The following is a 14,527-nucleotide window of genomic DNA, read 5'->3' on the forward strand; positions in this document are numbered from 1 at the left end:
AAATCTTGTTCGTTTGTTTTATTTTTCTCTAAAGCACTTTAACAGATTCGATCGCGTTTTAACAATAAATGTTTTATTGTGGATATCATATTTTTGTCGTGGTTTTCCTGAATGTATTTAGAGGTGGAAGAGGCATTTAGATTTGTATTTATTTATATTTTTTGGGGGCATTTTTTACTTTATCAGACAGTTTGTAGAGACAGAGATGAAATGTGTCAGAGAGGGGAATGACATGCAGAGAACGACCCGGGCTGGATTCTAACCCGGGTCTGCTGTGAAGAGGACTGAGCCTCTTTGTGGGGGGGGGGGGGTCTAACCACGTCACCACAAGCTCAAATTGATAATGGATCCATTAGATTCACAATAGGTGTGTCAATAAACCACTAGCCGTCTTGCTGATTTAGTTTTTTTATTAAAACACCATGAGTAGGGGCGCCCTTAGCTCAGTTGGTAGGGCGTCCCCCCCCCCCCATGGGCCCTTAGCTCAGTTGGTAGGGCGTCCCCCCCCCCATGGGCCTCGGCCAGCAGCAGACCCGGGTTCGATTGCAGCCCGCGGTCGTTCTCTGCATGTCACTCCCCTCTCTGTCCCATTTCAACTCTGTCTCTACACTATCAATAAAGCATAAAAATGCCAAAAAAAATCTAAAAAAAAAAAAAAAAAAACGTTGTAGAATGGCTGCAATTAACTCAAGTGCTTTGAGTGCGAGAAAAACGCTATATAAAATAAATATATTATTATTATTATTATTATTATTATTATTATTATTAATAAAATAAAATAGAAAGTACAATATCGCCTAATTAAAATAGTCACAGGTAGAGTTTGGCAGATTTAAGATAATATGTTTGAATTGGTTAAAGGATATGAAGGTATTTTATTTGAATTTGTTGCTGTTAGTTGTCCCAGGAGTCAGGGGCACTGAAGCTAATATTAACTGGGATTTAGCATTAAGGTGGTGGGGGTGTTTGTGGGGGCTGTGTTGTCTGGTGCTACTGTTAGGGCAAATTGTTCTCAAGTGAGGGGCCAAACTAACCCTGCGTTCCAATCCCCATACTATCTACCATTTAGTACGGTAGAAAAAAGATTTAGGATGTCCTGATTCTTGTGGCCAGATTTAGTATGCTTAAAATACCTGGATGTCTACTAGATCCGGCCGAGATTTTTAGTGTTGAAAACAGCATCCTATTTGGGGCGATTCTGACCCACAAACAAGTGCACACCGGAAGTGACGTCACATCGACGGAGCCTCCGTATGAAAACAACAGGGGATAAGACCGATATAAAAGCAAGATCAAGGCACCATGTTATGATGAAATAAATAAGTAAAAAGTATGTCCCAATTGTAGCATACTGCATCCCAACTAGATTCTTGTTATGGTCAGATTTAGTATGTAGAATAGAAAAAAGAAAGAGGAGGAGATTTGGAACGCGGGGTAAGAATGGTTCCGAAAGACTCTGTGATAGAGCGTGGTAGACCCATGACACTTCTGATTAATGTACATATATAAAATGGTGTCTCTTTAAAGTACAATTTTCCAATCTGTGTATTTCACTTTAATCATATATTGTACAGGTGGAACTCATATTATTAGAATATCATGGAAAAGGAATTGGAATTGAGGCAAGAATTCATGCTCAAGGGCCCCAAACCAAGTACTGAGTACATATGCATGATTATACTTCATAGAGGGCCGACATTTCTGTATTTAAAATCCCTTTTTTATTGATTTCATGGAATATTAAAATGTTCTGAGATTTTGTATTTGGGGTTTTTATAAACAGTAAACCATAATAATCGAAATTATAACAAATAAAGGCTTGAGATATCTCACTTTGCATGTAATGAGTCTGTATAATATATTAGTTTCACCTTTTAAGTTGAATTACTGAAATAAATGAACTTTTGCAATATTTTTTTTTCGAGTTTCACCTGCATATTTTTATATAAAGAAATAAAATAACATTTAAAAAATCTTGGATGTGAGCACTTGAATTATTTGATAGAGATGGATCTCACACGAGAGAGATCACAGATAAAAGCCATGGAGATCAGATCTGTATAATTTACAAATTTACATTTTTATTAAAGGTGCACTATGTAACTTTGTGTGTGTCAGAGAAGTGAAACATTTTCTAAGGTTTATTCTCATAACTGAATAAACAAACTTTCCTCGCAGGAAAATGTGATCCCTGGAACACTGTTAGAAGTTAGAGAGCTTCCTGAAAAGTTACTGTTTCACTGTTGTTGTTGTTTACAGCAGCAGGGCCCACAGTTTGGTTTACAAACATATTCTAGTCTTAACGTTTGGTTCCAGGTTCCTCAAAATAATTTTGATTTATGATGATAGAATTATTCAATACTAAGAATTACATGTAGAGAAAATATGTTTAGTAAACTAACTGCAGGCTCTGTGAATGTAAACAGATCCCCCTCCTCTGAAACTACACACTGACCCTTTAACACATTTGCAATTTCTTCTCTTAAAATGTCATTCCATCTATCTATCTATCTATCTATCTATCTATCTATCTATCTATCTATCTATCTATCTATCTATCTATCTATCTATCTATCTATCTATCTCTCTCTCGCTCTCTCTCTCTCTGTCTGTCTGTCTGTCTATCTAGCTATCTATCCCTCCCTCTCTCTCTCCCTCTCTCTCTCTCTCTCTCTCTCTCTATCCCTCCCTTCCTCCCTCCTTCCATCTATCTACTGTGTAAAAAAAACGCCCATTGCCACAAGACTACACTACCCATGTTTCCTAGCGTGTGGTACTTCCGGGTTGGTATTGCTGACAGCCATATTTGATTCGATTATGCTGTTGTGGCTGCGACAACCAGTTTATCCAGTTTCCTGAGCTAAAAAAAAAAGAAAAAAGAAAACCGACAAGAAAAAACGGCGTCTCCTCTCCCTCTCTGCGGCTAATCTGTGACGACGTCCAGCTGCTTTCACGCTAACATCACTTTACCACCTGTAGTCGACGATGAATCCCGAATAGTAAGTGTTCGTTTGGGTTGTTTTTAACGTTTGGTTTATGATGAGCTGTCAGTTAGCCAGGGGACGCTAAGCTAACGAGCTAACGTTAGCCAGCTAGCCGGGTGCCAGGTGTTCCAACGAAAACTGTGACCCCTCAGAATGTATGATCCCGTGAATTCTGTTCTTATTTATTAACTGATTTTCAATAGAGTGAAGGCCTATAACAACTATGGATCAACGTGTTTACATCGCCTATATTTTACTGGGAGACTGGGGTTGATCAATAAGAACAGCGCTCATCTAGGGTCACACATTCAGATGGGTCACAGCTTTCGGTGCAACACCTGGTAGACGTTGGTTGTGTACTAAATGAACGTCAGCTGCTTTGTCTCCTGTGCTAAGCTAAACGGAGCTAACGGCTGGTCGCAAACTCGAATGACAGCGTTGATTTCTACCCCCTCACTCTTGTTTTAGGACATTTTCCTGTCAATATAACACCGATATAATCGAATATTAATGTGTGTTTCGCCTACAGCGTGTGGTTAGCTCACTTACACGTACTTGACTGTGTAGTAGGGTTAGCGGCTAAGCTAGTCGGCTAAATGCAGGAGCTATACGTAGCGTTACCTGACACTTTTAAAGGGTTGTTGTTGTTGTTAAGTTAAAATACACTTGACAGTTTCGTAATTCAGTGAACACAAAGATAATGTCCACACAGTTTATTCAGCGGTTGATTTGGCTTTCGGTCCAACTGTCAAGAATATCTGTATAAACATGTGTGTACTTTTTATTAACAAAAATATTTATGAAAGTTTTAGCTTGGGTTGTGGCCTTGAAAAGTAATAATAAGAAAAACTGCTACTTGTACACGATTAATGTTATTATAATGGTTAAATTCCACATCCCTTAATTTAAATTTTCAAGTAAAAAACCCAAAAATTCGGTGAATTTGAAGAATTTGATCTGTATCCTCCCTTTAGTTATTATATCATTACAACTGAACGTTTGTTAGTAACTATTAACAACACATACGCGAAGGTTTTGTCTTAATTTGGACTTTTGAAAAATAATACACATAAAAAAAATATTTGCCGTGATTAATTTTGTTATAATGGCTAAATTCTAGAACCCAACATTTAACTTTACAAGTAAAAAACAAAATAATTAAACTAATGTTGAGATAATGTCCGTTAAAGATGGTTGTATAGGAGAAATATACAGACGCAAACAGACAAGGTTTAGTCAAATAAACACCTGAAAGTACATGTTGTACCTTTTTGATTTATACTAGTATGAAAGAAGACATGTTATGGAAGATACATAGACAGAAATCTCAAAATTGACCAGTGCTTGAAAATTGTTTTTGACTTCAGTGTCACACACACACACACACACACACACACTCACACACAGACAGAAACACTCACTCACTCACTCACTCACTCACTCACTCACTCACTCACTCACTCACTCACTCACTCACTCACTCACACTCTGAGCTGAATTCGAATGTCTCAACAGATCCGTGTTGGTTCAACTTTAACACGAGTGTAATAGATCCACTGCAAACAGGAAGTTACAACATTCACCAGTGATGTGGAGTTGGTTAGGTAATGCAGCCAGGCTATGGTGCAACTAATAGTAGGGAGACAGATAGATAGATAGATAGATAGATAGATAGATAGATAGATAGATAGACAGACAGACAGACAGACAGACAGACAGACAGACAGACAGACAGACAGACAGACAGACAGACAGACAGACAGACAGACAGACAGACAGACAGACAGACAGACAGACAGACAGACAGACAGATAGATAGATAGATAGATAGATAGATAGATAGATAGATAGATAGATAGATAGATAGATAGATAGATAGATAGATAGATAGATAGATAGATGGATAGATAGAAAGAAAAATACTATAGATACTATATGTTGCAACTAAACTTTTCTGGTAGACAGACAGACAGACAGACAGACAGACAGACAGACAGACAGACAGACAATACAGTAGTTTGCTAGTGATGTGGAGTTAGTTAGGTAATGCCAGCAAGGCTATGGTGCAACTAAGCAGTCATAGTAGGGATAGATAGATAGATAGATAGATAGATAGATAGATAGATAGATAGATAGATAGATAGATAGATAGATAGATAGAACTCTTCTATTTGCCTTGTTAATTCTATATTCTCTGTTGTTGCTGCTTTTTTTCTATTTTACTTGTATATTGTATTTTGCATATTTTCATGTTTCTTTCTTGGCATTCAGTCTGAGGAAAACAAAGGAAGAATTTCATTGTATGACTGAGAACATTATTATTGTTATTGTGCATATGACAATAAATCTTGAATAGACAGACAGACAGACAGACAGACAGACAGACAGACAGACAGACAGACAGACAGACAGACAGACAGACAGACAGACAGACAGACAGATAGACAATACAGTAGTTTGCTAGTGATGTGGAGTTAGTTAGGTAATGCCAGGCTATGTTGCAATTAAGCAGTCATAACAGTCATAACAGACAGACAGCCAGGCAGACAGAAACAGACAGACAGACATACTGATTAGAAACCTTACAAAAAATGTTTCGGCCAACAGTGCCTGAGTGTAGAGAAAGGGCAAATTGAGTCAGATTAAGAACTAATTTATTGAATCTATTTATTGGTTGTGATGTCACAGTAAAAGACATCACAGTAATATTTACAAAGTAAGTTTTTTTTAACCCTATATTTCTCTTTCTGTGATGTCACGAGAAAGAGAAATATAGGGTTCAAAAAACACTCTTTCTGCCTTTTCTCAGGCTAGGATGAACCGATGTCAATTTTTTTCGCACATTTATACTACATAGGATCTCAGAATTCAATACACCTTCATATTCAAACTGGTGAAGTAGGCCTTTAAGCATGTCAGGAGATAGTGAAGCATTTATACATGTCAGGAGATAGTGAAGCATTTATACAAAGGCTAAGATGATGTTGTGTCCTCACCAACAGTCAATAAACTCAAGCTATTCAAATTACAGTAATGTGAAACTGAAAGAAAAACCTGCCGTTTGCAACACAACCTAAATGATTCATCGTGTTATCAAAGGCATTGTTTGAATTAAGATGGTGTGTCTTCTTTTTTTAAACCTGCAGTGTGTAGAATTTTGGGTTTTATTTCCTAGCAGATTTTGTAGAAAGTAATTATAATTTCCATAAGTACATTTAATTTAGTGCATAATAGCTGAGAAAAATGTTTTGAATAATTTTTTTTCCCTTAGAAAGGGTCTCATATATGTCCATATTTCTGCATATTTTGGACCAAGGCCTAGTGCCACCATCTTGAAAGTGTCATAGTTGGAATGTCATCAGATGCATTGTTTAAAATGTAGAATTGTTCTTGTCCTTGAAGGCCACTGTAGCTTCTGTTATTATTCGAAGGGGTTGGGGTTACCCAGGGAGTGTTGCATCCTAGAACTTTGTAGAACTTTCTTGATGATGTCATATTACACACTGCACCTTTTTAAACTTTATTTTTTATTAGTTTTATGAAGAGTATAGTAAAAGAGAGAGAAAATTAGACAGAAATATATCAAGTGGGGAAATTAATGGGGACAATCCACATTACACATGTACAGCGACCGTGTGTCCTTTAGAAAATGAGTCTTCCTTAGTTTTCAATCTGTATGTGAGTCTCTCTATTGGTTGAATATCACTGAGTGTGTGTGTGTGTGTGTGTGTGTGTGTGTGTGTGTGTGTGTGTGTGTGTGTGTGTGTGTGTGTGTGTGTGTGTGATATGTTAAACTACACACAGCTGTTATTATCAGGGTTATAACGATCGATTCCACTAAAAGTATTTTAATTTGCCTAATATTTTTTTTTTTTGGCATTTCTATGCTTTATTGATAGTGTAGAGACGGAGTTGAAATGGGGCAGAGAGGGGAGTGACATGCAGAGAACGACCGCGGGCTGGAATCGAATCCGGGTCCGCTGCTGGCTGAGGCCCATGGGGGGGGGACGCCCTACCAACTGAGCTAAGGGCGCCCCCCCAAATATTTAGTTATTTATTGGGTTTTTATCATGTGTTGTGATGATAACTGAGTGTTAATGTGTTTGTGTGTTTGTGTCCACAGTGACTATTTATTCAAACTGCTGCTGATCGGTGATTCTGGTGTTGGAAAGTCATGTCTCCTTCTCCGGTTTGCAGTAAGTTCATCATTTACTCAGACACTAATCTGTCTGTCTGTCTGTCTGTCTGTCTGTCTGTCTGTCTGTCCTTCCGTCTGTCTGTCTGTCTGTCTGTCTGTCTGTCTGTCTGTCTGTCTGTCTGTCTATCTATCTATCTGTCTGTCTGTCTGTCTGTCTATATGTCTGTCTATCCTTCAGTCTGTCTGTCTGTATATGTGTCTGTCTGTCTGTCTGTCTATATGTCTGTCTATCCTTCCGTCTGTCTGTCTGTCTGTCTATCCTTCCGTCTGTCTGTCTGTATATGTGTCTGTCTGTATATCTATAAGTTTATCTGTCTGTCTGTCTGTCTGTCTGTCTGTCTGTCTGTCTGTCTGTCTGTCTGTCTGTCTGTCTGTCTGTCTGTCTGTCTGTCTGTCTGTCTGTCTGTCTATCTATCTGTCTGTCTGTCTGTCTGTCTATATGTCTGTCTATCCTTCAGTCTGTCTGTCTGTATATGTGTCTGTCTGTCTGTCTGTCTATATGTCTGTCTATCCTTCCGTCTGTCTGTCTGTCTGTCTATCCTTCCGTCTGTCTGTCTGTATATGTGTCTGTCTGTATATCTATAAGTTTATCTGTCTGTCTGTCTGTCTGTCTGTCTGTCTATATGTCTGTCTATCCTTCCGTCTGTCTGTCTGTATATCTGTCTGTCTGTCTGTATATCTATCTTATCTGTCTGTCTGTCTGTCTGTCTGTCTGTCAATTCTTAAGGCATCACGTAGGTTTAGGTTGTTTATTTTTTGCACATTTTAAAATGTTCAGAACAAAACAGATAATAAATGTATACAGTGCAGGAAGAGAGATACAAACCCAGTGGGATTATTGCAAGCCTAAAAGATTACAAAATACATCAGTACGTTATAGAGAACAGAAAACAAACTTATAAAATGATATGGCAACATAACATTGATAATAAACTAAAGAAACAACCAAATTTCATGAGAACAATAGTATTGAATTACTGTCTGTACTGTGTGTGCACGCTGGAAAAGAAAATCCAGGTTGCGTTCCGAATCGCATACTCTTTCTTTTTTCTATTCTACATACTACATCCGACGATAAAAATAATCTAGTTAGGATGCAGTAGGCATACTATTGGGACATACTTTACTCTCTTATTTCATCATAACATTGCGCCTTGATCTTGCCTCTTGCTTTTATATCCGTCGCATCCCCGTTTGTTTTCATATGGAGGCTTCGTTGATGTGACGTCACTTCACGTGCGCACTGGATTGTGGGTCAGAATCGCCCAAATAGGATGCAGTTTTCAACACTAACAATCTTGGCCGCATGAAGTAGGACATCCGGGTACTTCTAACCATCCTAAATCTGGCCACAAGAATCGGGACATCCTAAATCTTTTTTCTACATACTATATAGTAGAAAGTATGCGATTCGGAACGCAACCCCAGTGTTAGTTCACAGCCTAGGCTCTGTAAACGGATATGTTGCTATCTATTAGCTACCATTGTTTACAGACCAGTTTACAGAGCCTAGGCCGTGTATTAACACTAGATTTGTTTTCAGCTCTCACACAGTACAGACAGGTAGTGGATCATGAGGAGATATTCACTGATTTTGACAACAAGCGTTCTCCAGAATCACTGACTACACCTTTACCTTCTGAGCAAAAGTTATGATACATGTCAAATGGACTTGACTTATATAGCGCTTTCTAGCTGATTTTCTCAGCCCCAAAGTGCATTACATATCCTACCACATTCACCCATTCACACACACACTCATACACCGATTAGCAGTAGCTGCCATGCAAGGGGCTCTCTGAACCATCGGGAGCAATGTGGGGTTCAGTGTCTCTTTGCCCAGGGACACTTGGACATGTGGCGGGGAGACGGGGGATCGAACCTCCGACCCTGCACTCCAGAGGCGATCTCCCTACCCACTTCACCACTGCCGCCCATGTCGAACGAATGAGACATGGATGCAATAGTACATGTGTAAAAACAGGAGTTACATACCAGTTAAATGGTCTGTTAGGCATATTTTGTAAGAATGAATAGAGGAACAGTTTTGTCTTTGCTATGTCTGAAAAGCCATTATATAATTTAGTTACCCTTAATCATATTGAAAACTGACCTTTCCCTCTGGTGTGTGTGTGTGTGTGTGTGTGTGTGTGTGTGTGTGTGTGTGTGTGTGTGTGTGTGTGTGTGTGTGTGTGTGTGTGTGTGTGTGTGTGTGTGTGTGTGTGTGTGTGTGTGTGTGTGTGTGTGTGTGTGTGTGTGTGTGTGTGTGTGTGTGTGTGTGTGTGTGTGTGTGTGTGTGTGTGTGTGTTCGTAGGATGACACGTACACAGAGAGCTACATTAGTACCATCGGCGTGGACTTCAAGATCAGGACTATCGAACTGGACGGCAAAACCATAAAGCTGCAGATTGTAAGTTTGAGAATGTAGTGCAATAAAAAGATAAGTAGACAGGACAAACACTCACTCACTCACTCACTCACTCACTCACTCACTCACTCACTCACTCACTCACTCACTCACAGACACACTCACTCACTCACTCAGACACTCACTCACTCACTCACTCACTCACTCACTCACTCACTCAGATACTCACTCACTCAGATACTCACTCACTCACACACTCACTCAGATACTCACTCACTCAGATACTCACTCATTCACACACTCACTCACTCACGCAGACACTCACTCACTCACTCACTCACTCACTCACTCACTCACTCACTCACTCACTCACTCACTCACTCACTCACTCACTCACTCACTCACTCACTCACTCACTCACTCAGACACTCACTCACTCACTCACTCACTCACTCACTCACTCACTCACTGACTGACTGACTGACTCGCTCACTCACTCACTAACCCTACATTTTCCCATGTGTGATGTCACGCATGGTAAAATGTAGGATTAGACAGTGAGACCATCAAACACTCTTTCTGCCTTTTCTCAGGCTAGGATGAACCGATTTCTAACATGTTTGCACATTTATACTACACAGGATCTCAGAGTTCAATACACCTTCATATTCCCACCGATGGAGTAGGTCTTTAAGTATTAAACTAAAGGAGTTGTTGTGCTTTGTTGTTAACAGTGGGACACGGCCGGACAGGAGAGATTCAGAACCATCACCTCCAGCTACTACCGAGGAGCTCACGGCATCATAGTCGTCTATGATGTCACGGATCAGGTCAGGCAGGCTTTATTTTTATTTTTTATTTAGATATATATATATATTTTTTATGCTTTATTGATAGTGTAGAGACAGAGTTGAAATGGGGCAGAGAGGGGAGTGACATGCAGAGAACGACCGCGGGCTGGAATCTAACCCGGGTCTGCTGCTGGCCGAGGCCCATGGGGGGGGGGGGACGCCCTACCAACTGAGCTAAGGGCGCCCCCTGAATTTTTTTTTTACAATATTTTCATTGTTGTTTTTTAATTTTTTTTTCAACATATACAAACAAACATTTGCACCATCTTAAGAACACAAATTAATAATTTATTTATTTATTTTAAATAAAAATTTAAAATTATAATAAAATATATATAAAAATGAAATTTAAAAAAAGGTTAATCTGTCATGACAGCCATGTTTGAGTGGATTTAGTGCCACTGTGCTTTGTTTGATAGTCTGTTTGTTTTAACTGTTTATCATGTCACACCCAGTCCGTATCCACTCACTCTGTATGTTCACTTCCATTCACAAGTTCTTATGGGAATTAAAGGTGCAGTCAGTGATTCTGGAGAACGCTTGTTGTCAAAATCACTTTTTGTCAAAATCAGTGAATATCTCCTCATGATCCACTACCTGTCATAGGGGCCCCACAGTAGCTTGCAACATGCCCGTTTACAGAGCCTAGGCTGTGTATTAAAACTGTATTATTTTCCAGCACACACACAGTACAGACAGGTAGCGGATCATGAGGAGATATTCACTGATTTTGACAAAATAGTTGACATTTTTGAAGCATCCAAGTTATTCTGCATTGGACATGTCTCACTCACATACAAAAACAGAGGGACAGACAGGCAGACGGACACACAGACAGACAGACAGACAGACAGACAGGCAGGCAGACGGACACACAAACACACACACACAGATAGACAGACAGACAGACAGACAGATATAATAATAGACAGACAGACAGACAGACAGAAGCAGACAGACACACGGACACACAGACAGACAGACGGACAGACAGATATAATAATAGACAGACAGACAGACAGACAGACAGACAGACAGACAGACAGACAGACAGACAGACAGACAGACAGACAGACAGACAGACAGACAGATATAATAATGTCTGTTTGGTGTTTCTTCAGGAATCGTTCAACAACGTGAAACAGTGGCTGCAGGAGATCGATCGCTACGCCAGTGAGAACGTCAACAAGCTGCTAGTGGGAAACAAGTGTGACCTCACCACTAAGAAGGTGGTGGACTACACCACAGCTAAGGTAAGGGTCTCACACACACACACACACACACACACACACACACACACACACTCACACTCAGTCAGTCACACACACACTCACTCACTTACTCACACACACACTCAGTCAGTCACACACACACTCACTCACTTACTCACACACACACAGTCAGTCACTCACTCACTCACTCACTCACTCACTCACTCACTCACTCACTCACTCACTCACTCACTCACTCACTTACACACACACACACACACACACACACACACACACACACACACACACACACACACACACACACACACACACTCACTCAGTCAGTCAGTCACACACACACACTCAGTCAGTCACACACACACACTCACTCACTTACTCACACACACACACACTCAGTCAGTCACACACACACACACACACACACACACACACACACACAGTCAGTCAGTCAGTCAGTCAGTCAGTCAGTCAGTCAGTCAGTCAGTCAGTCAGTCAGTCAGTCAGTCAGTCAGTCAGTCAGTCAGTCAGTCAGTCAGTCAGTCAGTCAGTCAGTCAGTCAGTCAGTCAGTCAGTCAGTCAGTCAGTCAGTCAGTCAGTCAGTCAGTCAGTCAGTCACTCACTCACTCACTCACTCACTCACTCACTCACTCACTCACTCACTCACTCACTCACTCACTCACTCACTCACTCACTCACTCACTCACTCACTCACTCACTCACTCACTCACTCACTCACTCACTCACTCACTCACTCACTCACTCACTCACTCACTCACTCACTCACTCACTCACTCACTCACTCACTCACTCACTCACTCACTCACTCACTCACACTCAGTCAGTCAGTCAGTCAGTCAGTCAGTCACACACACACACTCACTCACTTACTCACACACACACACTCACTCACTCACTCACACACACACACTCACTCACTTACTCACACACACACTCAGTCAGTCACTCACTCACTCACTCACACTCACTCACACACTCACTCACTCACTCACTCACTCACTCACTCACTCACTCACTCACTCACTCACTCACTCACTCACACATTTCAATTGGTTAAATCTGTTGTTGGCTTATTTATTTTTTTTTTTGGTTAATTTACTTTGTTTGATTTATGTATTCACAAAAACGAAACTACTTAAAGTTGGACCAGTTTTGGGGCATTTTAAATGCTTTTATTGATGGTGCAGAAACACAGATGAAATTGGCCAGAGGGGGTCGGATTATAACGGGGTCTGCTGCCAGGAAAGAGCTCTTACCACTAGCGCCCCGGAATTAAATAGTTTTTTTATTTTTTTGCTTTATTAGACAGTGTGTAGAGACAGAGATTAAATGTGTCAGAGAGGGGAATGACATGCAGAGAACGACCCGGGCTGGATTCTAACCCGGGTCTGCTGTGAAGAGGACTGAGACTCTATGGAGAGGGGGGGAGGGGGGGGGAAGGGGGAAGGGACTAACCACTACACCACAAGCGCCCTGTTAAATCGTTTTTTTTACTCATTATATTCCTTTCCTTTTCCCTCCCCAGGAGTTTGCGGACAACCTTGGCATCCCGTTCCTGGAGACGAGTGCTAAGAGCGCCACCAACGTAGAGCAAGCTTTCATGACCATGGCCGCGGAGATCAAGAAGCGCATGGGCCCGGGGGCGACCGCGGGGTCCAACGACAAGTCCAATGTCAAGATTCAGAGCAAGCCTGTCAACACCTCATCAGGGGGCTGCTGCTGAAACACACACACACACACTGACAACAACCCTCCCAGTAAAGGCCTCAATATGAGAGAGATAAGAATACATGAATACAACCCCCCTAGACCCAATGTTAACACAGGGAGAGATACAGAGAGACAGACAGACAGAAAGAGAGAGAGAGACAGGGAGAGAGACAGAGAGAGAGAGACAGGGAGAGAGACAGACAGAGAGAGAGACAGGGAGAGAGACAGACAGAGAGAGAGACAGGGAGAGAGACAGACAGAGAGAGAATTTTTTTTTTGATTTTTAAAACGTCTTTATTTTTAAATTAATAAGATGTTTTTCGAGAGAGAGAAGTAAGGCGGGAAGACTTTGAATGGACCTGTGTGTGTGTGTGTGTGTGTCTGTGTGTACGAGCGACTGTCTGTGTGTGTGTGTGTTCGAGCGACTGTCTGTGTGTGTGTGTGTGTGTGTGAGATACCCATCCCAACTCAAAGTCAGCAATAGAACAGTAAGCCCTTCCATAATGCTATCATCACGTTCTCAACACACACTGGGCGGTTGTTGTTGTTGTTTTTTCTTATTATTTTTACCAAAACACACTCGAACATACTGGAAAAAAGACAAAATGTTAAATGATTTTTAACAGTGTGCCCAATGACAGACAACACATGCTATGCTATGCTATGCTATGCTATAAGGCTTTTTCTTCTTTGTTGGTTTTTGTTTGCCCTTATCTTTACAATGACGAGTCACTTTTCTAAAACTGAAAAAAATAAAAATAAAAAATCTTTAAAAAAAAAATACGCAAAGTTTTCAGTAACGCATTACAGTAAGGGTACATTACTTAACTGTTATTTAATGCTAAGCTAATGCTATTAAGGGTTAGTTAATGCTATTTAATTAAGGGTTAGTTAATGTGTAGTAAAAGCATATTAAGCATTAAGTAAGTGTTTAATGCTAAGTTATTTACGATTAGTCGATGCTTCGTTAACTAATGCTGAGTTTAAGCATAAACTAGGCATAACAGTTCATGCTTAGCTAATGTTTAATAAGATTTTCCTAAGCATTTATTAACAGTTAGGTAATGCTTAGTAAATGCTTATTGAGCCTTAATTAAGCATTAATTAATGGTCAATTAACGAACCCTTAATGTAAAGTGTTACCGAAGTTTTCTTTTGTTTTAGCT

The 14,527-nt window shown here is 40.4% G+C and overlaps 1 protein-coding gene across 1 annotated transcript; it reads left to right on the plus strand.

Moving 5' to 3' along the window:
- The first annotated feature begins 2,821 nt into the window (after positions 1-2,821).
- On the plus strand, positions 2,822-14,521 carry LOC307270601 (ras-related protein ORAB-1). The gene is made up of 6 exons (XM_080054484.1): positions 2,822-2,999; positions 7,108-7,180; positions 9,497-9,592; positions 10,285-10,380; positions 11,523-11,654; positions 13,177-14,521. Exons 1-6 carry the CDS (start codon positions 2,986-2,988, stop codon positions 13,372-13,374), a joined length of 609 nt encoding a protein of 202 aa, XP_079910610.1. The 5' UTR covers positions 2,822-2,985; the 3' UTR covers positions 13,375-14,521.
- Positions 14,522-14,527: the final 6 nt, after the last annotated feature.

The sequence above is a fragment of the Ammodytes marinus genome (assembly GCF_949987685.1).
Source record: "Ammodytes marinus genome assembly, contig: scaffold_544, whole genome shotgun sequence".
Classification (NCBI taxonomy): domain Eukaryota; kingdom Metazoa; phylum Chordata; class Actinopteri; order Uranoscopiformes; family Ammodytidae; genus Ammodytes; species Ammodytes marinus.